Source organism: Myotis myotis, unplaced genomic scaffold (genome assembly GCF_014108235.1).
Source record: "Myotis myotis isolate mMyoMyo1 unplaced genomic scaffold, mMyoMyo1.p scaffold_m19_p_3, whole genome shotgun sequence".
In the NCBI taxonomy this organism is placed as follows: domain Eukaryota; kingdom Metazoa; phylum Chordata; class Mammalia; order Chiroptera; family Vespertilionidae; genus Myotis; species Myotis myotis.
The window spans coordinates 26526448-26553954 of NW_023416335.1; the positions used below are offsets into that span (position 1 = coordinate 26526448).

A 27507-nucleotide genomic window follows, 5' to 3' on the forward strand; every position below is an offset into this window, starting at 1 on the left:
GCATTGAAGAGGATTGTGAGTGTTTGGGACATTGCTTTTAAGGAGGAAGATGAGTTCACTCTATGTGATCGCAGCCACCAGGCGTGGGAAGTGGGGAGTTGCTATACATGGCAGCACCCTCTGGCTGGGGGGTCATGAGACAAAATGCGAGAAGTCTGCTGCCTTGAATTGTTCTCCTCCAAAAACCCAAGCAAACATATTTTTTTCAGTTGAAATCCAAGTTGAAATTTCATTTACATTGAGTTTTCAAACAGCTCATTTAAAAAAATTTTTTTTTCTGATACTGAGAAATCCGTTTTTATTTTTTTTTAATTCTTTATTAGTTAAGGTATTACAAATGTGTCCTTATCCCCCCATTAATCCCCATCCTCTCCCCCCGCCACTCATGCTCTCATCCCCCTGTTGTCCGTGTCCATTGGTTAGGCTTATATGCACGCATACAAGTCCTTTGGTTGATCTCTTCCCCTTACCCCCTCTTTCCCCTACTTTCCCTCTGGGGATTGATAGTCTGATCACTGTTTCTCTGTCTTTGGATCTGTCCCTGTTCATCAGTCTATGTTGTTCTCTATAATCCACAAATGAGTGAGATCATGTGGTATTTATCTTTCTCTGACTGGCTTATTTCACTTAGCATAATGCTCTCCAGTTCCATCCATGCTGTTGCAAAAGGCAAGATTAGAAAACTGTGGTACATCTACACAATGTAATACTATGCTGTGGTAAAAAAGAAGGAACTCTTGCCTTGGTAAAAAAAAATTTTTTTATTGATTTCAGAGAGGAAGGGAGAAGGAGTGAGAGAGAGAAACTTCAATGATGAGAGAGAAACATCGATCAGCTGCCTCCTACACGCCCCACACATATGCCCTGACCAGGAATCGAACCATGCCCTCCTGGTTTATAGGTCGATGCTCAACCACTGAGCACACCAGCTGGGCTATTATTACAGTTTTACAGGCGAGGGACCCGATAGACAGGTTAAATAGCTGACACAGTGCTACACATTCGAGTGAGCGTCAGGCCAGGGATTGGAACCCAAGCAACCTGCTCCAACGCCTAAGTTCTTGATAAGCACTGTCCCGACCACCCAAGGTTACTGGACATGCAAATATTTCAAGGACCCCAATGAGCAGTGGCTTTTCAGCATGTTTTCCGAAGAGAGGCAGACTTTCACAAAGTGGAACTGCGTCTTGGCAGACTTAAGTTTCGCTAATAAGTGCCTTAAGCCCATAAGCCATGTAGCGGTGTGGTCTGGGGAGCCACTGCTCTCTATAGAGTCAACAGGATGAGGCAGGTCAGGTGCAGCCTGTGTGATGTCCTCCTTTTGGGTGTGTCTCTACAAGGGTCAGTGTTAAATGAAAGCAGACACTGACCAGATATAGGAAGTAGCTGATACTCCACAAGGTAGGAAGGCAACCCAGGATGCACAGCTTATGAGCAAACAGCTCACTCGACACGCGTTTACCAAAGGCTCCCTTGTGGGCCCGTCACCCAAGGACGGGGGGCTCTGGAGCATGACACTCCCAGCTCTCTACCACTCACTGGTCAGAAACCCGCTTCCCCTCTCTGAGCCTTACTTCCGGACGGCAATACCTTCGTCATAGGTTATGTGAGGATTAAATGGGACGGCTTGGGTTATATGGGAAGGTGACTCATGGCAATTAATTACTGTTGGTATTTTTACAATGTCTTATGCGTCTGAGGGTCAGCAGCTCCAACGGTCGTGGCCAAGCCAAGGAGCCCTGTCACTGTTGGTGCAGGAAGAATGGGGGGGGGGGGGGGGACATTAGCCCACTGGGGACAGCAGCAAGTGCCACCTGTGGGTCCATGGCCCGCAGGGGAACATGGGGCCTGACCCAAGTCAGAGCAGATGAGGCCTGTCCAGGCTCAGCTCCGGATTCCTCTTCCTCCACCAACGTCTCCCTGAGTACCGCATTTTGAAAAGTGGACATTTTTCTTTCAAAGGAACCTGATATTGGCATTGTGACTTGTCTTTATTGTGAGATCAGGTGGGAGGCTTACGGGTGACGTTATAAGCTGGTTTGTCTTTTAGGAGACTGGGCGGGCAAGAGAGAGAAGAAATGAGTTGAGGATCCATGTTTTCACAAAGTGGAGAAACTCAGGGGAGAGAGTCTGAGGCTCTGCAGCTTTGAAAAAAAATCTGTTTCTACTTTAAATTCTAGCCTGAAACCAGCCCAAGGCTTTTACTTGCCATTTTGTTTTTAGGGACTATTTTTCCTTTAAAAAGTATTCCAGAATAAAAGGAATTATTTTGGGGGACTCTGGGAGGGCCAGGCTTATTAACGCTGGACTGAGCTAATCCAGGATTGAGTTAATTACGAACACTGTCTGTAACTGATAGTGCTGGCTCCAGTGGCTCGCACCTCCAGCCAGGGATTAATTTTATTCTAGTGGCGTTGTGACCGGCAGAACTCATTCCTCCCCAACCAAGGTCTGGCCACATCTTCTCTGTCCCCTACTCAAGACTGGGCAATGCCAAGTATCGGAGCTGTGGGCTGGGCCTCCTGGGACTCCCCTTGCTGTTAAGAGATTGGAGAATGGCAACCAAGGACTCAGAGCCACTCTTTCTCCAAAGGGTCACACCTCTAGGGTACGGGGTGCCACCTGCCATGGCCACTGCCAGGCCTGAGGCTTCGTCCTGGGCCAGGGAGTGCTTTGTTTTTGCCAAGTGCACTTCTGATCTTGCTCGCCCTCTGAGCTGGGCCCCTGGCTCTGAGGGGGCCTGACGAAGATCTGGTTGGACCCGGGGAAGGGCCGTGGGTTTTCATGCCAACGACACTTCACTGCCTGCTCTGAGCCCAGGAAGGTTGAGAGGTGGTCTCCCTCCTGCCGCCGCCCCACCCCCACCCCCCTGCCACGCACCAGCCACCAGAGATGGGAAATCCACCCCCAAAGAGAGGAGGGGCAGTAGCTGGCTCCTGATGGCAGCCCACATTGCCTGAAACACAGTTTTAGCACAGGTAAAGTTGTGGGGGCTCTAAAAGATGCATGGGCAGGGGCGCCCCATACCTGCCTGCCCTGCCTGGCATGGCAGCCCCTCCACAAACCCACAGGGCCTGCTCTCCCATGTGACCAACCCACTGGGCTGTGGATTAATTTAGTGGCAGGAATGCTCAGGCTTTGCAATTGAAACCCATTTACCAGCCCTGGTCTTGGGCAAGTCACATAACCTCCCTGTGCCTTATCTGGAAAAAGAACAGAGTGACCCAAGCATGTCAAACTCAAAGGCTAACATGGGCCAAATAAACAAGGTTTAAGTTTATGTGGGCCACAAAAAAAAACAAAAGCTTCAATTTTCATAGAAACGTAGGTTTATTTCAATAGAGACATGCTGAATACAAAGGGTTGAAATAAGTGAGTAATCATCTATACTAATAAAAGGGTAATATGCTAATTAGACCAGATAGATCGGACATCTTCTGGTTGTCTGGTCCTCCTTCTGACAAAGTCACAGTGGTAGGGGCTGAGGCAGAGGTGGTTAGGGGCGATCTGGCCAGCAGGGGAGGGCAGTTAGGGGTGATCAGGCAGGCAGGCAAGTGAGCAGTTAGGAGCCAGCAGTCCCGGATTGCAAGAGGAATGTCCCAGATTGGAGAGGGTGCAGGCCGGGCTGAGGGACCACCCCTGCCCCCCCGCAGGAATTTCGTGCACCAGGCTTCTAGTTAACATAAAATAATAGAACATTAACTTACTAGACACTGAATAACTGCACAAATTAATAAGCGTAACACAAATAAACGTATTTTTCGTGTTCTCCGAAAGTGAAATATTTCCTGTTGCGCACACCAAACAAATCAGTCCAGGACTAATGATGTGGCAATCAGCTGCTAAAATATTTGCTGCTAGTATCAGTGGAGAGAAATGGTGCACCTGTACATAAGGTGCGTAAGGGAAATGAATGCAACATGATTATAGTAATCAGTCATTAGCAAACGTTGTCGTTCATAATGAATAATTATGTGTAACAGGATATTACAAAAATTAATACAGAATTAATTACAAAATTTTTATTAAAATGTTTCCTACATACTGTTATATTGGCTGGGCCGCATGCGGTCCACTGGCCACAGGTGTGACCAATAGGAGCCTGGCAGGGTCCTGGGAGGACTACATGGAATCACTGAAGGTGTCCTGCGGGGCAGATGGCGGGTGGTCTGTGTGCGTTGGCCCCTCTGTCCTCCTGCCCTGTGATCTTCGGGTCTGAGGCCACTCTTGTCCCCAGGACACCTTCACGCAGTGGGGTGCAGTTTGGGACAATGCCTGGGGAGCACTGGCTGCTTCATGGGTGTGAGAAGGAGGGAATTGAAGATGGGAGAGACTCGCTCCCGGTGCGTTAGACGTGGGTCCTTGAAACCCCAAGGTACAGGCAGATGTCGGTCTAGCTTGTCCTCACATGGACAGAGCTGTTAGCGTATGAGCATCTTGGATTTTTCTAGATTCCTGTGTGTAACTGAAGTAATAAATACAACCACAGACTAGGATGTCTGAAATCTGGGTGAACTCTAAAGCGAATTATTTGTCTGCATGTCCAGTTTCTCTGGGTAGCCCGGGTGGTGTGAGAGGGTCACTAAAATCTTCCTCCTCTTCCACCGACTCGCTGCCCTTCTGTTGTCACTGCTGTGTTGGGGTTTACCTGGCAGACTTGTCTCCCACTCTCTCTGACCCTGCCTTCCCCTTCCTCCCCCAGACTACTGGTGCCTGGACGACCTGTACCGGGAGATGGTGAAGCACTACGTGGAAGTGCTCGAGAAGCTTCCAGAACATCGAGCAGATCCCGCTACCATTGACGGCTGCTCGCAGCTGAAGCCGGATAACTATCTCCTTGCCTGGCACACGCCTTTCAACGAGAAGGGTGAGGGAAGGCTTGCTTCCGCCTCTAAAGCCGCATCTAGAGAACCGCCCCGGGCCCTGGCCATCTGTCTGCCCACTAGCCGGCCGCCTGGCCGCTTTGTGCGGGTTGGGAGGGATTTGCCAGGATTTGTAGGGCAGCGTGCCGCCTGGGGAGCCAGCTTGCAGCATGGGCGTCTATTTAGAGGACGCCAGTTTCCCCGGCAGTTTTGCCACCCATCCCTGGTTTATTTTAAGAAATATTTTCCACTGGTTTCCCGTTGTTTGTAAAATTTTTTTGCTAAAATATCAAGGGAAACATACACCACCTGCATAAATGTCTGTCTCTGCAAAGACTTCATGTGTTTATGGGGGATGTATTTAGGTAGCCACAGTCTCTGCCTCCAGGGCCTGGGCTCCTGGGGTTCTGGACCTGCCCCTCTGGGTTTATACTGAAGGTGGGACCTGCCCCTCTGGGTTTACATTGAAGGATGGCATCCAATCAAGTAAAGCCAATTAAAAAGAGAAAAATCAGTACATTAAACTTGATGACACCTCACAGGCGTTAGACTTATCAGACAAGGATATAAAATAGTATGTATTCTATACTTTCAAAAAGTTAGGTAGAAACAAGGAGGTATAATAAAAGACCTAAATTACACTTCTAGAGAAAAACACTACAATGTCTGAATTTAAAAACACATTGGTCGAGATGAACAGTTTAGACATTTCAGAAGAAAAGATGAGTGAGTTTGAGGAAACTATCCAAAATGGGACAGACAGAGAAAAAAGAATCCGAAAATAAGAAAAGGACACCTAGTGAGCCATGGCACAACTTCGGCAGCCTAGCATACCTGAAGCTGGAATCCTCTGCAGAGAGAAGGGGAACAAATGAAAATGATTTGAAGAAATAGGGACCAAATATTTCCAAATTTGATGAAACCGTAAACTCACAGATCCAAGAAACTCAATAAATTCCAAGCAAATACAAAAGGACACGAAGAAAACTGCAACAAGGCGTATAGTGGTCAAATTGCTCAAAACTGATGCCAAAGAGACCAACGCACGTCCTGTGTATAGTCAAGGTGAGGACAGCAGCAGCAACGTAAGAGAGGAGCTAGCCAAGCAACATCACTAAGGTGTGAAAAGAAACAACTTCAACCTAGAATCCTACACCCAGAAAAACTATCTTTCAGACCCAAGCCCTCATGGCCCTTTTCGGGTGAATAAAAGCTGAAGAGGCATCACCAGCAGTCACGCTGGCAGATGCTAATGGAAGTCACTCAGGCAGAAGGAAAGGAACAGCAAATGGGCACAGGGATCCACACAAAGGCATGGGACTGATGGAAACGCTCACCACATGGGTAAACAGTAAGATGTTTTAACTTGTTATTTAAATGTATTTAAAAGAGAATGGACTTTAGCAAGTGATAGCAATGTACTGCAAGGTTTATAAATTATGTATAAGCAAACGTATGGCGCAACAGCACAAAGGCAGGGAGTAAAGAGATGGAGTGCGCAGCGTAAGGTTCTAATAGGAGGCATGAAATGATACAAAATCACGCAAAGGCAGACTGTTCTACGTTAAAAATCTACACCAGCGGTCGCCAACCTTTCGGACCTCACGGACCACCAGTGGTCCATGGACCATCGGTTGGCGACCGCTGATCTAGATTATGAGCCCAAAGCAACCACCAAAATAACAAAATAATAACTAGTAAGCCAACAAAAGAGGTGAAATGGGGAAGCAGAAATTGTGAGGCCCTGCCGTCCCTCGGCTTGCCCAGTCAGTACCCCTGACCTGGAGACCAGGTGAAGAGCTTTCACTCGACTCAAAATTCTTTTCCTTAATAAGAGAAGTCTTTCCCTGTTTGGGTTCGCAGTGAACGGCCTGTACTGCTTAGGCGTGAGCATCATATGGCACATAACCTGCCTCACCAGCACATCAGCCTTGTGGGCAGAGAATGAGGTTTTACCTGCAGCATGAGGGTACATGCAGTCCGCTGCCCTGCCTTGCTTCAGGAGGGACCCACCAGCCCTGGGAGACAGAGCGTGCTACCAATTTGGGCCTTGCTGTGTGTCTTCTCCTTTCTGTTCCAACCCAGGCCCATGTGTTGAGTCCTCTTTGGTGACTCTGAACCCGTTGACGGCACAGTAGGAGTAGGTCCGTAGGCTTCTCCCTATAGTGGTGGCACTGTTATGGTCTTTACCATCCTCCACACAGTGGTCATCTTTAACTGGGATTGGTAAGGGAATCGTCAATAATATTCAATACAAAAAATGCAGAAAAAGAGAGAAAGGGGTACAAATAACAGATCGGACAAATAGAAAATAAATAACAAGATGATAGACTTAAACCTAACCATATCACTAATCACATCAAATATAAGTGTTCTAAAGACCCCAAATAAAAGGCAGTGATTCAGAGGGAATAAAGAATTGAGTCCCAACTATATTATGCTTATAAAACATGCACTTTAAATATAAAGACACACATAGGTTAGATGAAAAAGGATATACCATGTAATATTAATCAAAGGAAAGCTGGAGTGATTCTATTAATAGTGCATAAAGTAAGTTTTGTAGCAAAAATATTGTGCAGGGGCTGGGGGGATTTCATCATGACAGATGCATCCATTTGTCAGGAAGACGTAACCAACATAAATACTTGTGTATCTAATAACAAACCTTCAAAATATACAAAGCAAAAACTAATAGAACTGTAGGGAGAAATAGATAAAGCCACAATTATAGGCAGAGATTTTAATTTTAAGGTCTCAAACCAATGACTTCCATTTTCACCTTAAGGAACTAAAAAAGAAGAGCAAATTAAACCCACAGAAAACAGAAGAAAGGAGACAATGAAGATCAGGGTGAAAATCTATGACCAAGAAAATATAGACAAACAACAGAGAAACTCCACAAAAGCTGATTTTTTAAGATAAAAAAGTGATAATCCTCTAGGCCGATGATCAGGCAAAAAGAAGAAGACACAAATGACCAGTATCAACAATGGAAGAAGCGACATCACTACAGTTTCCACAGAAATAAAAGGGGAAAAAGGTTTCTCTTCAGATCGTATGGATCTTTCACCTTTCACTGAAAGGAGGAAAAGAAATACTATGACTATGTTTATGCTGATAAATTTAATAAACTAGATGAAATGGACAAATTCCTTTAAAGATACAAACTACCAAATGGCACTCGAGTAAACAATCACCTAAATTACATTATATCTGTGAAAGACATTACAAAGAAAGCTCCAGATCCAGACAGCCTCACTGAGGAATTCTACCAAGCAGCTAAAAAGGAAATAGTACTAATTGTACACAACTCTTCCAGGAAATTGAAATTGAAGAAGACAATACTTCCCAAATCCATTCTTCTGCTCCCCAGAAGAGTCTGTTAAAAGAATGAAAGGCTTCTATATCACACTTGTTTCTGCGATAAAATGAAAAGAAATTCAGTTTTAAACTAAACCTGAAAATGGAGAACCAGCAAATACCCAGCTGCATACAACTTTTAAAAAAAAATTTTAAAGCTTTTTAAAAATATATATATATATTTTATTGATTTTTTACAAAGAGAAAGGGAGTGGAATAGAGAGTTAGAAACATCGATGAGAGAGAAGCATCGATCAGCTGCCTCCTGCACACTCCCTACTGGGGATGTGCCTGCAACCAAGGTACATGCCCTTGACCGGAATCAAACCTGGGACCCTTGAGTCTGCAGGTCGACGCTCTATCCACTGAGCCAAACTGGTTAGGGCTGCATACAACTTTAATAAATGTGCCTAACTCTATGTTCTGTCCACCTGGAAACATGAATAAAATAAAACTGAGGTTAACAAATGTTTTATCAATATTTACAACACAATTTTAAGTAATCATTGTAAGTACTAGATCTTCTTGCAACAGCAAATTCTGTATAATAAAAGCCTAATATGGAAGAAGAAGAAGAAGAAGAAGAAGAAGAAGAAGAAGAAGAAGAGGAGGAGGGAGGGAGGAGGGGGAGGGAGAGGGGGAGGGGGAGGGGAAGGGGAGGGGGAGGGGAGGAGGAGGGGAGGGGAGGGGGAGGGGGAGGGGAGGGGAGGGGGAGGGGGAGGGGGAAGGGAGGGGGAGGGGGAGGGGGCGGGAAAGAAGGGGCTGCTCAGCTGACATGGCTCAGTGGTTGAGCGTCAACCTATGAACCAGGAGGTTTTGGTTCAGTTCCTAGTCAAGGCACATGCCTGGGTTGTGTACTCATCCCCAGTAGGGGGCGTGCAGGAGGCAGCCAATCAATGATTCTCTCTGATCATTGATACTTCTATCTCTCTCTCCTCCTTTCCTCTCTGAAATCAATAAAAAAAAAATTTAAAAAAGAATGAAAAGACAAGCCACATTTTGGGAGGAAATATTTGCAAAGCATATATCTGATAAAAGATTTCAATCCAGAGTGTATAAAGAACTCTTAAAAATAACAAGAAAACAAGCAATCCAATACAAAAGTGGGAGAACTATTTAAATGAACACTTCACCAAAGAAGAGATATGGATAGCAAATAAGTGGATGAAAACATACTCAACATCCTTAGTCATTACAAAAATGCAAATTAAAACCACAATGAGATACTATGGCATACCTAAGAGAATGGCTGAAGTTAAAAAGATTGACCATAGCAAATGAGGTCAAAGACGTGGAGGAGCTACTGATGGGATGTAGAATGGTACATCCACTTTGGAAACCTGTTTGTCAGTTTCTAAAAAGTTAAACATTCATCTGCCATGTGAGCTACATGTTCCACTCTGAGGTAAAGCATATGTCCACACAAAGATTTGGTTATGAATGTTCTTAGCATCTTATTTGTAATAGCCTCAAACCAGAAATGACCCAAATGTTCATCAGCAGGTAAATGGATAATTCAGTTGTGGTACATCCATACAGTGGAGTACTATTCAGCAACAAAAGGGAGTCAGCTATTGATACTCATCAGTGGTGTATCTCAAAGTAGTTATGCTGAGTGGAAGAAGTCAGGGAAAAAAAAGTGTGTTCTGTATGATCTTGTTTATATAAATTTATAGAAAATGCAAACTAATTTGTAGTGCCAGATCAGTGGTTGGTGGGGATGGCAGGAGGGACAGGGAAAACTTTTTGAGGTGGTGGATATGTTCACTATCTTTAGGAGCTGATTTCATGGGTATATGATATGTCAAAAATCATCAACTTGCATACTTCAAATACATGCAGTTGATTATGTGTCAGTTATAACTCATGAAGTTGTTTTTAAAAAGAGAAAATATATATGATTGAAAGCACACTGTGTACACAATTCTGTCTTCTACATTGTCCCCAGTAGAAGCATAGAATGAGTTATTTAATGACTAAATAACATTCCACACATGGATGCTTTGCAATTTATTCAATCTCTTCTTTGTCAGGCATTTGGATGCTGTGTCTATTTTTCACTCATCCAAATGACACTATGATAAACATGTTATTACATCAATTTTTATACATTTTTTAAGATTATTAGTGAAAACCAGATTGCCTGAAGTGGAATTATTGGAGCAAAGGTCTAAAATGAGGTATTTCATGGTCCATGTAGGTTCGGGGTTTGGAGCTGCCACCAAAGCGATGTGCATCGGCATGCGGTACTGGAAGCCTGAGCGGCTGGAGACCCTGATCGAAGTCAGCATCGAGTGCGGCAGGATGACGCACAACCACCCCACAGGTACCACTGGCGTCAGCACAGGCGCCTGCTGTGCCATTCTCAGTCCGGTGGATTAGACTGGAATCTTATGTGGTCACATCCACTATTTGGTTTGCTGTTTGTTGACAGACTTGGGTTTGTACATCTACAGTTCTGCTTAAATTCTGTTTTCAACCTAAAAGAGCTGAAACCTGAGATCTGGGTGGACACCATGAGAGCTAGCGTTTGTGTTATGCTGTCAAGACAGAAGCCAGCCCAGAGAGCCGGCGTCCTTGGCTGCCACGACCTGCCCCTGGTCCAAGGCGCACTGGCTATGTGAGCTGCACTGAGTCACTTAATGACCTGCGCCTCTGTGTCCTCACCCGCAACAGGGATGATTATGGTGATAGGAGGGTTATTATTCTACTCACTTCATCCCCCACGCACCCTCACGGCACGGTGTGCACAGCGGGGCCAGCTGCGTGCTGGGATCCCCACCACATGTCCATCACACAGAGGGAGGGCAGGTGGGGCAGCCCCAGAGCCTGACTGAGATGTGACTTAGAAAGCAATCAGCTCCTGATGTTAAAAAAAAGAATGACTTGAGACTCTTGTACCTGTGACCAGCCCTTAATCATGGCAATGCAGGGGGTGTGCCCCAGCCCCACCCAGAAGTCCTGAGGCTGCCAGCTGCTCTCTGGTGACTGTTGTCCTTTCGCAAGGTCACCTTCAGGGGTGATCCCATGTCTTTCTGGAAAGTACTCTTTTGTGGGTGTGAACTGCAGTGGGCAATGTAACCCCTGTTAAGTGGATGTGGCAAAACATGCCAATGAGTTCAGCAAAGACAGTGACAGGCTAAGCCATAACTTCTACAGATAAGTTTCTTAGATCTTTAAAGTTTACACGGAAAGGCATATAATTCAGCCAGTTGGCAACATCTGGAATGATTGAAGAGGCAGGAAGGACTCCCCTGGAGCCCTGGGAGGGAGCACAGCCCCAGACACCCCGGTTTCAGATTCTGGCCCCAGACGGGGAGAGCACAGGTTCCTGTTTGTTTAGGCCAGTCTGGAGTCATGGGAGCAGCAGCCCCAGGAAATAGACCCCTCCATTTGGGGCTTTGACCAGTTCTGGGGACAGCAGAGCCCTGTGCCCCGGCAGGGGAGACCCCCTAGACCTCTCGCTGCAGGGCTCACAGGGAGATTCCTCCCTGTGTCTGTGCCTCAGCCCTGTCTCCCACTCCCCTAGGGGCTCCTCGGCAGTGACAGTGCAGTGGGCACAGCGGGCACAGCGGGCAGGCTGCTTGGTGGGAAGTGCAGGCTACGTGGCTCAGGGACTCCTCGCTGCCCTGCTGAGTCCCCAGCTGCAGGATGAGGCAGGGTACTTCCCAGCCCCACCCTTACCTCCCAGGCCTTCCCCCTAAGGAGTCCAGCCTGGGCCTCTGCTTCTTGGAGCACCTGGGTTGCAGGAGCCAGCAACTGGGTTGTCGTGCCCATATTCTAGATGGCAAAACTGAGGCCCCTACCCCCAGCCCACCTCCCCCTCAAGTCAGTCCTACTCACAGGTGGCTCCCCCAGCGGCCCCTTGATTGCCATGGTGTCAGACGAGGAGGAAGAGGAGGAGGAGGAGGAGGAGGAAATTTCTGAGAAGCAACCCCAAAATACACACCAGCTGGCCCCCCCTTCTTCACTCCCTCTCTGCAGCTTCAAAGCCTCCTTTTGTGCAGGTGGATGAGGGCCTCTTCCTAGCCAGGCAGCCGGGAGCAAAGGAGGTCAAGGAGACAGAGGGTCCAGGTAGTGGGTTCTGGGGCCCCAACCTCACCCAGCAGATTTCCTGACCTGAGCTCCTTCGCTCTCCCACAGTTCCCAGACCAGGCAGGCTGTTTCCTGCCTCCCTGCCTTCGCACATGCAGTTCCCTCCACTGGGATGCCCTTCCTCGTCCTTCAAATCCCAGCTCGGCTTTAACTCCACTGGAGCACCTTCCCTGAGTTGCTTGGGCTCCCCCTGCATCCTGCGCCCACCCCAGTCACAGCCGTTTTCTGGCTGATGCTCTCACAGGGCGGTGAGGTCTCGGGATGCGAGCTGAGCCTTTGTAGCCCAGCCCCTGGCACAGACAGGTGCTCAGTAAATCCGGACGGAAGGGAAGGAGGGCGGGAGGGAAGGGAGCAAAGAAACACCTCTCATAGGACTGGAGAGGATCCGGACCATGAGCACCTGGCCCGGGGCTGGGCACGGAGCAAAGCCCACTCCCTTCCTGCCGCCTCCCCTTGAGCCTGGGCTCCAGCACCTTCTGCCTCCTCCGATTTGGAGCCGGCTCAGGGGCAGTCTCCATACCCACAGGCCTGTGTCTGTTGCCCATTTGGATGCCAGGTAATTACACCAGGATGCAGACGTGCACTTGACTTCACAAGGAGCTAGTGTGTTTGGGAGAAAGGCCTTCATTCTCAGAAATCCCCAAACTTCAAGGGCCTGAGGGCTGACCTTGAGCAGGGGTTTTCACACTGAATATTTTCTGCAAACAAAGCCTTACCTGAGGCCATTATATAAAACAGATGGAAACTAAGCTGCTTGGAAGGTTCCTGGGAGACAGACCAGAGTCCCCTTTCCCCTGTAGCTCTGGGTCCAGGGAGATGGGGGTTGGGGTTGGTCCTGGCGGTGAGAAGGGGCAGATGGGAGAGGGGAGAGCCCTGGGGAGTCAGTGGCTGATATTTACTAACTGGTACAGATGGGCTCAATATTTTCAGAACCGCATGTTCATGCCAGTGTGGCTGGGCCAACGAACTCATCTTTCACAGCAAAAGTCAGTCTATACAAACAAAAAGGGAAATATGTCCTTGGAAAAAATCATAATGACTTCAACCTCTAATGTTCTCATAGTTCCTTTTTTTTCTTTTTTTTTTTTTCTTTTTAATCTTGAAGGAATATTTTAGGGGAAGTGTCTCTTGTCTAGAGAAAAGATTTATATTAATTCAACAATTCCATCAACTTCTCTTTCTTTTTGTTTTGTGAAATTCAAGTAAAATTAAATTTAAAATTGTATCCAAAAAAAAGGGTCTGGGTTGAGAATTTAAACACCTAAAACATTGGCTAATATATTACCCAATCTTATTAAAGAAACGTTGTTTTCCATGTTTAATAGCTAAGTCATTTATGTATTTCTAGAATGATGACTGAAAATGTTTTAAAGGGTTGATTGTACTCAATTAACGCTAAGATGTGCATTCTCCTTTTCAATTGAGTCCACTCTCCTTTATAATTTTTTTTGTGTTAATCCTTACCAGAGGATATTTTTTTCATTGGGTTTTTTTTGTTGGTTTTTTTTTTTTTTTTTAGAGAGAGTGGGAGAGAGGGGGAGAGACAGAGAGAGGAACATCGATGTGAGAAACATCTATTGGTTGCCTCCTGAACTCACCCCAGGCCCTGACCGGGGTGGGGATCAAGCCTGCAACCAAGGTACATGCCCTTGACCGGAATCGAACCCAGGACCTTTCAGTCCTTGAGCCAATGCTCTAACACTTAGCCTAACCAGCTAGGGCTCCTTTTCCATTTTTGAACCACCTTTGACTGCAAGTGTCAGAATTTTTATTACAGTGTGCATTTCCCAGACTCGAGCTGAAACACTCCATGAGAGGAGGGGGCGTGATGGCAGGTGGACAGGACAGTGATTGAACCCTGGGCTTGAGAACGAGATGCTTGTCCCCTGCCCTTGAAATGACCCCTAACTGATGCCTCAAGGAGTGGCCAAAGAGTGTCTCAGCAAGATGGCAGTGCCTGCCCTGGCCGGGTTGCTCAGTGGATAGAGCATCGGCCTGCAGACTGAAGGATCCTGGGTTCGATTCCAGTCAAGGGCATATGCCCAGGTTGTGGGGTCGATCCCCAGTGGGGGGCGTGCAGGAGGCAGCCTATCAGTGATTCTCTCTCATCATTGATGTTTCTCTCTCTCTCTCCCTCTCTGAAATCAATTAAAAAAAAAAAAGATGGCAGTGCCCTTCCTCTGATGGGCACAGTCTTGGTGTGGCCATTACTATGAGCTGGCAAGCACTCATTTGTGATTAGAATCATCTGTCCCCACAAGCCCTTGAAAGATGGGTGCTGTGCCTTTTTGTGCAGAGAGGAAACAAAAGATCAAAAAGCTCAAAATGCATGAAGCAACTGCCCATGGTCCTGCCTCTGTTAACACACATCCAGCAGCCCAGAGCAGGGGTATGGCTCAGGTGCCATTGTTGCTCTCTCCCCTCCGCCCTCCAGGCTTCCTTGGGGCCCTATGTACAGCCCTGTTTGCATCTTACGCCATACAAGGCAAGCCGCTGGAGCAGTGGGGGCGAGACATGATGAAGACACTCCCACTGGCTGAAGAATATTGTAAGAAGACCATCCGGCACCTGGCAGGTGAGCCTGGCCTCCTTTCCTGCCACTCATAGGAAAGGAGGCTGTTAGAGCTTGGTCTCAGGTCACATTCAGTGCAAATTTGCACAGACCTGGCTCCCAAGGAGGTCAAGGTCCATTTGCCCCACCAAGAGCATCTCTGTAGGGTCCATGTGAGCAGGTGGATCCCACAAAGAAGCCCAGGGAGATCCACAGAGGTACCAGGAAGAACGGGGTGCATTACAGCAGATCCTTGAAGTATGTGTTTCATTCAATGTCATTTTGTTAAATCATTGATGAGGAACTTGAGTCTTGTTTATATCCCTTAGCCTATGGTAAAATTGGTTTCCTTATACATCATTTCTCTTAAAGTCACAGAAGCATTTGAAGATGTTAAGTGAGAATTTACTGTACTTAGATTTAATTTTCCAAATTATCCTTAAGTAGCCCATGTCTCAGAGAGGAATGAGAGATGCTAGCTGACACTGCTCCAAGGACCTAACGGACAGCTGTGCCTAACCCAGGGGATTTAAAGTCTCTCACATGAAGGCCAGACAGAGGTCTGTGCCCACTGATGACATGAAGTCCCAGGAAGCTCCATCTGTCCCAGTTGAGTCATTAAATGCTTCACTCTTTTTGGCCACGAGTACGGTCAACCCAGCCAAATGCAGCCAGCCCAGCAAAGGTCCTAGGGGATCACGGTGCTGCTGGCGTTTTGGCCTCTGAGCTCCTCTCGGCTTGCTCCCCTTTCCCCGTGGGATCCGAGGGAGAGCGGGCACAGGACCAGGCAACCCCTGGCTTTCTCCTCGGGCGGCTGAGCCACAGAGGGTCATGGGCTGCATGAGGAGCACAGACAGCTTCATGTGGCCTTTGACACTCTAAACTGTGGAAGAAAATTTCCAGAATAAAGTATCCAATTTGTCCTGGAGGAGAGGGAGTTGAAGGATTTGAATGTAGGCGCAGGATGCTTGATTTTTCAGAACAGCCTGAGGCTGAAGCCCTGAAACACAGAACCAACAAATCACTTTTCTGCCACCCTCCAAGCCCCAGGGGCTATATTCTAGAAGGCCGAGTGGGAACTTTAGAACAACTTTTCAAGGAGACTTTTGCACTTATCCCTGCCTGGACCCAATGCTGGGAAACACTTCTTCACAAGGTCCCTGTTCCAGTGAGAAATAAGAAGCCTCCATGTTCACAGCAAAGTGTCCCTAAGCAGTCACCCTCTACAGGCTTAATTATAGAACACAGGTGGCAGCCCTGCACTGTTTTTTTCATCTGGTCTAAGTCATTGTTATCCCTGGCTTCTGATCACTGGGTTAGTCATCCCCCCGCCCCCCCTTCCCCCAAGTAGGTTCACCTTAAACCATCTGAAAGAAGTAAATAACATGAGTGTATTAAACTACACAGTCACTGCATTATTCACATTATACTAATCAACAGTTCCCCAGAACTCTAGTATCAAAATGGTTTTCCCCAGTGTTTTCTGAAGAACAAATAGTCAAAGATCTTCCATGAACAGAAACGAGAAGAGTCATTGGTCAGATAATTTTGAGATTTTATTCTTTCTGTTTAATTTTAAATTTGTTTAACTCAGAGCTTTATGAACCTCTATGGCAGAACCCTTTTTTAATTTTAATTTTTTATTTGTCAATCACAGTTAACAGTCAGTATTATTTTATACTAGAGACCTGGTGCATGAAATTTGTGCACTGGGGGGGGGGGTGTCCTTCGATCCAGCCTGCACCCTCTTGCAGTCCGGGAGCCCCATGATTGATCGCCCCGCAGAGAGAGGCCCCACCCACCACCACTGGCCAGGTAGCCAGGCCTTCCTCTGTGAGGTGATCGTGGGGCGATGGCGGGGCCCCCCAACCAATTGCATTGCACCCGCCTTGGCAGTGGCAGTCAGTGCTAGGTCACTGCGGTGCCAGCCGGGGGTGACCGGGACCCAGGACTGACTTCTGCCATGCCCACGGCGGCAGCAGTCAGTGCTGGGTTTTTGGGGCACCCTCGACCCAGGAGGGACCGAGAGGTCAGCAGTTTAGCCCACTCACCAGTCCCCACCCACCTGAGCCTGCTGCACGTGTGGTCTGGCATTTGGTCGTCCATTCGGTCGTTTTGGACGTTACGAACCCTGGTTCTTTATATATTAGGATTAGTTTCAGGTGTACCAGCATAGTGGTTAGCTTCCCCCCATAAATCTGGTACCCACCTGGCCCCATACATAATTATGACAATATTATTGACCATATTCTCTATGTTGTACTTTACATCCTCATGACTATTTTGTAACGGCCCCTTTGTACTTCTTTTTTTCCCCTCCATTCGTACTTCTTAACCCCTTTTTAACAAAATACCTAAAATCATCCAGAAAAATAATGTTCTATAGAGCACCCCCAGAAAATATTCTTCTGGGGTCTCTGCCAAGTCTAGGACAACATCCATCAGCAGCAAGGACAGCTAGCAAGTTAGTTCCATGCTTTTGTGTTTGAAGATCTGCTTCCAAAGGTGACTGGCCATTTGCTTGGGAAGGAGGCTCTGTCTGAGCTTGTGCCCACACCAGCATGAGCTCTCTGCTAGAAACACGGGTCTCTGCAGGGCTAATGGGATTTGTGGATTCTGGTCCCTGCCCTGTTGCTTCTGCCTCTCACTTTTCATCTTATTTCACTGAAATAGACCTTAAATGGGCCTCACCTTTAGTTTTGTAAAACAGGGTCATGCCACTGTTTCCAAGAGACTGGCATTCCCGCGGCAACCTGGAATGTCATCCCACGACCCACCCCAGGCACCTCCTGCTGTCCCCGTGGTTAGAAGGGCAGAGGAACACTGCTTTCCCCTGCAGCCCGTGACCACCTAGCCCCTCTCTGGTCCCCGCTCTCTTCCCCAGCTCCCCAACCATAAGCAGACACGGCAGCATCTGTTTTCCTCTTGCGTCGGTTGAGTCCCTCGGGCCTCACTGGCCACTTAACCACTCTACGCAGTTGGCATCCTGGGCGATCCATGGAGCCAGGGTCCTGCCTGCTCTCAAAGAGGACAAGGTCAAGTGTGTTAACCCAGCACACTTTGTGGAGGGACAGTGAAGCCCTCGTGACTTCCAAGGAGCTCTGAGACTCAGAGAGCCATCTCCTATCCACCACCAGAAAGTGTAGCTGCTGCTCCAGCTCATTTTTGAGTCAATGTCCTCTTCACCCAGAAAACTTGCTTCACCCCCTCCAGGGTTTAGATGTCGAGCTGGTCATTAGGATAGTAAAGCATCCTCTCTCCCTACCTTGCAGGCAGTGTTGAATTAATAAAAATACCCAGGTTCAGAATTTTCAAAGAATGCACTTAAAAATGTTGCAGTCACTGTCTAGTTTCAGAAGAGAGTTAAGCAATTCTTTGAATGGCTTTTGTCCCCCATCACCATCTTCCTTGCTTTTGTTCCAGAGTAGCTACAAATACGAGCATGTTTGAATGTCTAGAGCCATCACGAAGGCCAGATGCCAGGTCTCCTCCCGTCCGATAAAGAGTATTGCCCTGTGTCTTCTGTCCCCTCCCGCTCACTGCCCACAACGTTCTGAGCCCAGCCCCTCTGCCCCAGGCCCCACTCACCCTCCTGCGGCCCCCACACCCCGGCTGATGGCCATGGCATCCTGCCACCCTGTTCTCTGCATTTAGAGTACCAGGAGCACTGGTTTTACTTTGAAGCTAAATGGCAGTTTTACTTGGAAGAGAGAAAGCTCAGTGAAGATACCGAAAGTAAAGCCGCCTTCCCTGACCATTACGATGCAGAAGAGAGGGACAAGGTAAGCCTTGCTGTGTCTGAGATGGCAGCCGGGGACCTGGAGCTTTCAGGGTACCACTGCCCACGGGGTCCACCTCACCAGGGCTGTTACTGCCATCTTAGCCCCAAGCAGTACAGACGGGCTGAGGGAACAGCTGCATGTGGGAGGGGTCGTGGAAGATCTCGTTGCCCCTTTGCCCTACTCAGACCGAATGTCACCAGCAAGTGGTTTCCTGCGTGTGGTGTCTAATGCCTGTCACAGCACCTCAGCCCCTTTGCCCAGCTCTATTTGTCCTCGTGGGGTTCAGGGCTGCCTGACACGCTGTTGGTGCTTGTTTATCTGTGAATGTCCGTCTCAGAATGGCTGCCATGTAGGAGCCATGAGGAGTGAGCCTTTCCTGCTCGCTGCCCCTCCCCAACCCCGGGCAGTGCCTGGCACAGGGTGGTACTCCATCAGTGCTCCGTGGGTACCATGAACAGCCACTGGACGGACCTGGGGAGCTCAGGTTCTGACACGGTTCCGCTTTTGGTCCATGCCTCTGACCCCTGGCTCTCTCTTCAGACCTACAAGAAATGGAGCTCAGAAGGCCGAGGGGGGCGACGGGGCCATGATGCCCCCATGATTGCCTACGACGCTCTCTTAGGAGCCGGGAACAACTGGACAGAGCTCTGCCACCGGGCCATGTTTCACGGAGGTGAGATTCCCTTCTTCAATGGCCTTGAACTTCCAAGAGGCCAGCACCCCATCCCTATCCCTGTGCATTCTGTCAGGATGTCTGACGTTTCAGGCGTGAGGGAGCCCCAGACCATGGGCTCTTCTCTGGGCAGGGCCCTGGCTCCAGCTACTCGTGCACAGACATCACAGGCTGCAGGCAGGTTGCCGCGCTGCCTTGGGTGGCCCTGAGGCTCTGAGCTTGGAGAGATGTAGTGTTCAGGTTGCTGGAGTGCAGGCTCCTCTCCCTCGTGGCTGCTGGTTGAAGAGCACGCGGGTTCCACTGGTGCTGGCTGTGCAGCGTTCTGACCTCTGCCATCACCATCATCGTGTCCCTCACCTCTGCAGACTGCAATCACAGAGAGGTTGCACTTTAGAATCAGGCAGCCCTGGGTTCAAGTGCAGTTCCAGGCTAGTCTCTCTGTGAGGTGAGAGGATCAAACCCAACTCAGAGGGCTATGAGGCAGTTGGGTACATGGTGCCAGGAGTTCCCCACTGCACCACTGAGCAGCAGTGATCGTTGCTGCAGGGCTGGGAGCCTTGCCTCACTCCCTGTACCATTGTCTCCTGTGAGTGTAAAGAGGATTCCTGTATATGTTACCTCTGGGTGGGCATGGATTCCATCACTATTAGAGTGACTGTTGTCAGAGCAGAGTGCTGCTCCTGGTACTGAGATGACTGAGAAGTTTGCACTTCCTGGAGGCCAGCAGGGGGCTTCTTTGAGAGCCTGGGGGCTCCACTGAGGGAGGAGGAGCCCAGGAGAGAGTGATGGGAGCCAAGGGCAGCAGTGTGGCCATGAACGTGGGAGAAGGGACTTTCCAAGGGGCGCAGTGACCCACACAATCCAGGACCCCTAGCTGAGAGCAGGGTTGGGGGGCATACAGGAGTCTTCGTGAGGTGCAGACTGCTTGTGAGGGAGCCCGCGTAGACTCTGGCCACCCGCAGAGCCTGGAGGGGAGGACTTCCGGGGCACCCTGCACCCATGATAACAAAGGCATCTGCACACCTTGTGTGTTGTCAGGGTGTTTGTATTGAGGACAGCAAAAGCCACCAGGGCCCATCGGCAAAACTGGGGTTTGGCACGAGGGAGGGGGAGGAGGCTGAGAAAGCCCTGGTGCTTACTGCTATAGAGACACCAGCCCAGGAGCATCTCTGAGACAGGCCTTTGCAAAGAGGCCCTGGTTAGTGCAGTGATGGCGAACCTGTGACACGCGTGTCAGAGGTGCCACACGAACCCATTTTTTTGGTTGATTTTTCTTTGTTAAATGTCATTTAAATATATAAAATAAATATCAAAAATATAAGTCTTTGTTTTACTATGGTTGCAAATATCAAAAAGTTTCTATATGTGACACGGCACCAGAGTTAAGTTAGGGTTTTTCAAAATGCTGACACGCCGAGCTCAAAAGGTTCGCCATCACTGGGTTAGTGCCAAGTTCACAGTGATGTGCCCCTTCCCACTCTGCCCTTGGAATCCTGAGGACCTGTGTTTCCGTTCCAGGTGAGAGTGGGGCCACGGGGGCCATCGCGGGCTGCCTGTTCGGACTGCTCCACGGCCTGGGCGCTGTTCCCGAAGGCCTGCACCAGGAGCTGGAGCACAGGGCGGAGCTGCTGCACCTGGGAGAGGCTCTCCACCGCCTGTCCACGGAGGAGAAGTAAAGCCACCTCCCCTGCCAGGGAGCCCTCCCAGCCCCGGGGCCCCAGGGGAGTCCACGCGCAGCTCCCCGACTCTCCGAGCACTGAGAGCTCATGCCCAACTGACCGTGCTTATAAAATACATTATTTGTCCTACAAGAGTATTGTTCCTATCCTGGCCCAAATCCAGTGCATGATGGAGGTCACCCTGGATTTGCTACCCTAAACCTCCACATACAGTGGTCGCAAGTAGTCTCTTGGACAACTGGTGTATTTTATTCTGTTGCATAGCTAATGCTTTTCGCTCACTCATTTCAACTAACCACAAGGGCTCCGCTCAGAAGGGCCTCCTCCATCTGCAGAACCTTCCGCCACTGTCTGTTTCTAGCTCTTAGACACGCACTTCAGCCACTGCCCATCTGCTCCCCCGCCCCAGCCCCCAGCCAAGCCGTCCCTCCCAGGCGCCTGCTGCCCTTGCGTTCTCACGGCCATGTTTCCCCAGCAGAGCAGTCAGTAAGCGTGCCTTCAGGATGCAGCCAGAAGCACTGCGTTTAACCCTCCAGCCTAAGTTTTTAATCACACTAGATCTTTAAAGCCAACCTTTTGGAACAACTAAGTGAGGAAACCAGGCCACACAGTTCTCACGCCGGCACCCACCTCTTTCTTCCCTGGGTCTGCAGCTGTCATGCGCGCGTGGGTGCGGCCCAGGCTGCAGAGAGGGCCTGTGGCCGGCTCCACCCGGATTTGCTGAAGGAGACAGAGCTGCTCCCTGTGGCCCATGTTTCTCTCTCTGAGAATCTTGAAAAGGAGATAACGTGCTCTTGTTAAAAATAACCGTGGACACTATCTTTTTGAAGTAGTATCTGGTGTGAATAAAACAGCAGTTGGTGACTGACGTTTAACATGGCGCTTTGGCGGCTTAGCTGGGCTCTATCTTGTTGATGGTGACATCTTTTCATTGAAAGTTTGCCTCTGAGCACAGCCAGGCGAGGCGCCCAGAACCCCCGGGATCCCGGTATTCGGGGATGCTTGCTCGCAGACACTCAGAGGACACTCAGATGTTGAGGTTTCCTGAGACCACCTCGTCTCCCCCAGGCACCCTGCCTCCCCTTCCTGGGCACCCTGGTGTCCTGGGCTGTGGAACAGGACAGGACAGTTTCAATAGAATACATCTCTGTCCATTTCTTAGGGAAGTGTGAAGGCCTCCCTCCAGGTTGATGAAAGAACCAGTGGGCCATTGTCTACTAGGCATATTGCACCAAAGTGTTTTCCACATCAGGTTTCTGAATAACGGAACTAACGTTTGCTGCTACTGATGCTTTTCAATCAAGAGAGGCAGCAAGACAGACAGAGTGGGTGAGGGGTTCTCCCATCACTCCAGGGTCCAAGCCAGGGTTAGTGGGTGTGCAGAAATTAACCGAGAGTTATCTTCCAGGAAAAGAAACCCAAGTAAGGTAAGTTGGCACTTTTCCTAGAGGTACATAACACAGCGGCTTACTGTTTTAAAGGGATATCTGTGTTTACCAGCTTACCTTAAAAGTGGCCCTTCGACTCTGCTGTGCAAAAGAGAAGTAGATCTCAAGCGAGTTGAGTGCAAATGGTTTAGAAGGAAGTCACTCGGTCTGAACCTTATTGACGATTTAGGAGAATTCAAACCACCCTTAAGAGTCAGGGAGTGGCCCTGGCCAGTTTGCTCAGTGATTAGAACATTGGCCTGTGGACGGAAGGGTCATGGGTTTGATTCCTGTCAAGGGAACGTACCTGGGTTGTGGGTTCACTCTCTGCCCCTGATGGGGGCCCCTAGGGAAGGCAACCAGTTGATGTGTCTCTCTCACATCAATGTTTCTCTTTCTCTCTCTCTCTCTCTCTCTCTCTCTCTCTCTCTCTCTCTCTCTTTCTCTCTCTCTCTCCCCTTCCTCGTCCCTCCTTTTCACTTTGAAAATTAATGGGAAAAATATCCTTGGGTGAGGATTTTTTAAAAATATAAGAATCAGGGAATGAGTCTATTTACAGATTAATTATAAATTAAAACATATAAAGAAAAATTTATAAGCATCACAAATTAGTGAAACTGCTTCCCCATTTCATTGTCCTATTACAGGGAAATGCAAAAGTTGAAAAGAAAAACAAAACTATCAAAAGTAATGAATACTGCACCTACTTGAACTTTTAGAAATGTAACGCTTGCTGATTGCATTTTTATTATAAAAGTGGTACATGGGCGCAGCTTCAGAAATTCAAATGTCATTATTAAATGTGCGTGTGGAAAGTAAGATTCTTCCAAACCTCAGCCAGACTCACATCACCAGGCCCCAGAGAAAGCCGTAGGTTGTGATGCCTGTGTCTCCTTCCAGAAACCTCCTCTACACAGACAACCAGGGGTTTGTGTGTGTTGCACACTTGCATCTGTGTGTTGTGCGCGTGCGCACACACACGCACACATACACACACACATATACATGATTACTCTCCACAAATAAGTTTATAGTATTCATAATGGTTTCCTTTGGATTTATTCACTTAATGGGTTTTTAAATATTTTTCAGTATCATCATATATATATGCACATTTATATCTACATGTTGCTTTTTATTCCATTTACAAAGGGACCATATTGATGTCATCCTTAAGTTGTTTTCGTTTTCCAAGTGGCATTTTAAAACACTGCTTCTTATGTTTACTTCAAAATGTTGCTTCCCCATCTCGTCTGGAAAGAAATTAAACATTAATTAATAGCACGGTGATTTCTTAATTCCAGAATGCATTTGTTTTTGCATTTAACATTTCTAAAATTGAGATGCAGTGTATATTTCATTGTGCCTGATCACTTAATTGGCAGAGTTTATTTTTCTTTTCCTGAGATTTACAAAGTAACAGCTCCTCTTACAATCAATAGCATGTTCTATCCAAGAATGCTAATGCTAAACACCACCCGAGTGTAGACATCAGATGAGGGGGTGTTATTACCTCTTATTCCCAGGTGACAAGAAAGGATGACTCAGTGGCAGGTGTGTGTTGTGAGATGTGACTGACCACACGCTGTCTTCCTCCGACCCCTATAGCCCACACCCCTTTATTCATGGCCCCATGGCTGACGCAGCACCTGGAAGGTGAGGTCTGAGCCGGGGACTCTCGGTGGACTGGGGCCATGGCTAGGAAATGTCGTGGCCGTCAGGAAGGGTTTGCCCTCTGGCGGCCCCTGTGTCCCACGGACAGGCACACGGTTCCTGTGGCTCCAATATTGGAGCAGGTTCTCTGTGGTGCTCACAAGTTTTCCGACTTCAGGCTGATTTCGATGAATTCATGTCCCCAAACTCTTTGGTTTTGCATTTATATTCCATGGGGTTGGGGCCGGTAGTGAACAGAGAGTGGAAATGTAAATCCAGCCTGTCTGACAACCCAACTCCTACCTCTCAATCTCCAGCTGGCCACCCTAGTTCAGCGAGACTTGACCACAGTCCTGAGTCCCCGAGGGGGACCCTCAGTGAGTTAAGAAACCCCAGCACCCCTAGCAGACAGAACGGGAAAAATCGATCAGATGTCAACTGACAGAACTGCCCGAATTAATGTCCCCTCCAAACATCTGGGTTTTACACACTTCATCCCAAAGCCCCTTTAAGTGGGAGTAACTTTTAAGTGGCAGTGCAGGCACTGTGACCACGTGGGTGAAAAAATCTTCACGTGTTGACTTATTTCCAGTTTTCAAGTAGAAATAAAGTGTAAGCTCCCGCAGAGTATCATGGGGGGAATCAACACAGGACGGAAAATGTCAGCCTTGAGCCTCTGGGTGGGTTCCGGGTGCCCGAGCGCTGAACGAGACGGCAAGCCCGCGAATGGGAGCTTCCGCACGTGCAGCGGAAAGGGCAGCGGCTCGGGCACCAAGTGCTTGACCCACTTCATCTGGATGGGCACAGCGGGCGCTGTGATGGTGCCCAAGCTGCAGGCAAAAAGGTGGGCTCACAGCCCATCACACGGCCCACGGGCAGCACTTTGGCCTCAACAGCCACCCAACCACCACCCTCATCACCATGGGGACCTCCCACAGGAGGGTGACGCTGGGAACACGGGCCTTATCTGAGCCCGAAGTTCCCTGGCGTAGACAGCCTCATGTCCCTCACTCCTGAGAAAACCCAGAGTCCTCCTCCTGGCGCCAGGCCTCCGGTGTCTGTGCACTGCCGGGTCCCCAGTGTGACCGCGGACCAGGGCTTATCTGTGCTCTCAGGGTCCTGGAATGCACTTGTCTCCCATGGCTTTGCTCCCTCCTGTCCATCCTAATTGTTTGTTTTTAAGTACTTCACACACAGAAGTTACCAAAACAGCTCAAAGAACTCCCATGTTCCCTTCACCCAGCGTCACCAACTGTTAACACTGGGCTACATTTGCCTTATCATTTTATCTCCCTCTCACTGCACACACAGACACACATAGACACAGGTATACACTTACACACAGACACACAAAGAGAGGTGTACACACACACACAAAGAGAGGTGTATACATACAGATACACACACAAAGGTATATACTTACACAAAGACACACAAAGAGAGGTGTACAGACACACAGAGGTATACACTTACACACAGACACACAAAAAGAGGTGTATATACACAGATACACACACAGGGGTATGCACACATGGATACATACACTGACACACACACAGAGATATATACACCCCCGACACACCACACACACACACACACACACACACACACACACACACACGGCAGTAGTTGTAATTAAGTGTGAGAGGAGTGTTTTAAGAATGCTTGCTCACTTATTAAATCTCAGGGCCTGGAAAAGTATTCAAGACTCAGGGGCCTCAGTCAGCTGGGTTGGACAGGCACCCCTCTGTCCACCACAGCCAGGGCCACGCCTGTGAGATTCAGGTGCATGGCCATGGGGTACCCCAACCCAGAAGGCCACCCACCAATTTGTAACCAGATTTATTTCAAGGAAAATGCAGAGGTTCAGTTCTCTGACTGATTCATTGACACAATTTCAACTGTGAGTTCCTTAGTCACTAACAAAAAATATGGAATAGTCAACAGACATTGGTTATTGTGTTTTAGTAGAAACATAGTTACCATTAAAATGAGCCTACAAATTATGATTAATACTCAACATTAGAACTGGCCTTACGAGCTCACCGCTGTAATAGCCACATGGGCTGGCTGTCAGCCGCCCACCCCAGATTGCTGTCTGGTCCCTGGTGAATGGCGTGGGTGCCCCAAAATAGGGACCACCCTCACCCTCCCACACATGCTCTGATCCAGTGACTTTGGGGGTGCAGAGGTCCATACTGAGAGGCCTCTGTGGGAATGGTTGGGGGTTGGTGGCTCGCACAGCTGGGCCACTGGAAAAGGCTCCACTGAGCAGGGGCATCTGAACCAGATTGTGAAGGATGAATGGGAGCTCGTTGGGCGTGCGGCTGTTCCAGGCCAGGAGGCTCAGTATTGGCAAAGTCTGGAAATGGGAAAGAGCACAGCCTGGTCAGGTGGCAGACGCTCAGGAGACTGGCACTCCAGAGACGGAGTGAGGCAGGGCAGGGAGCCCGGAAGAAGGTCCGGGGTGGGCGAGCGGTACCTGCTGCTGCTCGAAGCTTCAGGCACACCTTGCAGTGACCTGTAGGGTGACCCAAAGCCTCCAAACAAGGCCCTTCCATGGGCGTTTGCTGAGTGCCTGCGCTGGCCAGGCTTGCTGACAGCCCCGGAGGAAAGTGGGGGACAAAATGAGTGCCTGCCTATGTGGAGCCATATTCTAGAGGTGCGGGGAGGGGGGCAGACAAAAACATGCATGTGTGTTTGCAACTGCACTTGAGTCTCAGAGAGTTAAAAATGCTCCAGCCACAGCTATCCATGGGATGTGCGGGAGAGCACTGTGGGTTGTGTGCTCAGAGAGTGACCTCGGGAGGGGATGCGGGAAGCCCCGAGGGCAGACTGCACTAAGCAGAGGGAAGAGTTTGAGCAAAGGCCCTGTGGTAGGAATGAGCTGGGAACATTCGATGGCCAGTGCAGCTGGAGCATAGTACAAGGTGGGGTCAAAGGGCCAGATGGGCTGAGCTCCTGGGCCTGAAGAGCAGGGTAGGGGGTCCCTGCAGGGAACGCGGAGCCCAGCTCAGTAATGACTCACTGAAGGAGGTCATGCCATACCCCTTCTCTTGTCACAGTCCCAGGATGTCGTCCTGCATCTGACATTCTTCAGATGCCACCCGCTCATGGGCAAGGCCACCTTGGCAAGGCAGGGCTCACCTAAAAAAGCACTTTATGGTCCTGGTGAATCTCCTATTCCTTGGCCTATAAATCTTAGAAAAAGCATCCTGACCTTCTCGGGGAGAGAAGACATTTCTTAGCTGATTACGAAAGCATTTCAGAATGTTTTGAAACTCTACCCGTGGGCTGGCAGATAAAGCCAGTTGTGATATATACCTGGGGCTCTCCTAGGCTGCTTGGAGCATCTCTGAGACATGGAGTTTTGGGGGGCTGTTCGCTTCGTGGGATGCTGATCAATGTCTTGATAACATAAT

The 27507-nt window shown here is 48.8% G+C and overlaps 1 protein-coding gene across 3 annotated transcripts in view; it reads left to right on the forward strand.

Annotated features, from left to right (window-relative positions):
* The window catches only part of LOC118651456 (protein ADP-ribosylarginine hydrolase-like protein 1), a 40341-nt gene that overhangs the window by 1812 nt on the left and 11022 nt on the right, over positions 1–27507 (forward strand). Inside the window, exons 2-7 of one of the 3 annotated variants that reach the window (XM_036300640.1) lie at positions 4703–4867; positions 10426–10551; positions 14755–14895; positions 18526–18653; positions 19194–19326; positions 20845–20998. In XM_036300640.1, coding sequence (XP_036156533.1) covers positions 4703–4867; positions 10426–10551; positions 14755–14895; positions 18526–18653; positions 19194–19326; positions 20845–20998 — 847 coding nt within the window. Of the gene's footprint in view, positions 1–4702; positions 4868–10425; positions 10552–14754; positions 14896–18525; positions 18654–19193; positions 19327–20844; positions 21870–27507 lie in introns of those variants that run through there. The other 2 variants (XM_036300641.1, XM_036300642.1) reach the window with 2 other exon arrangements.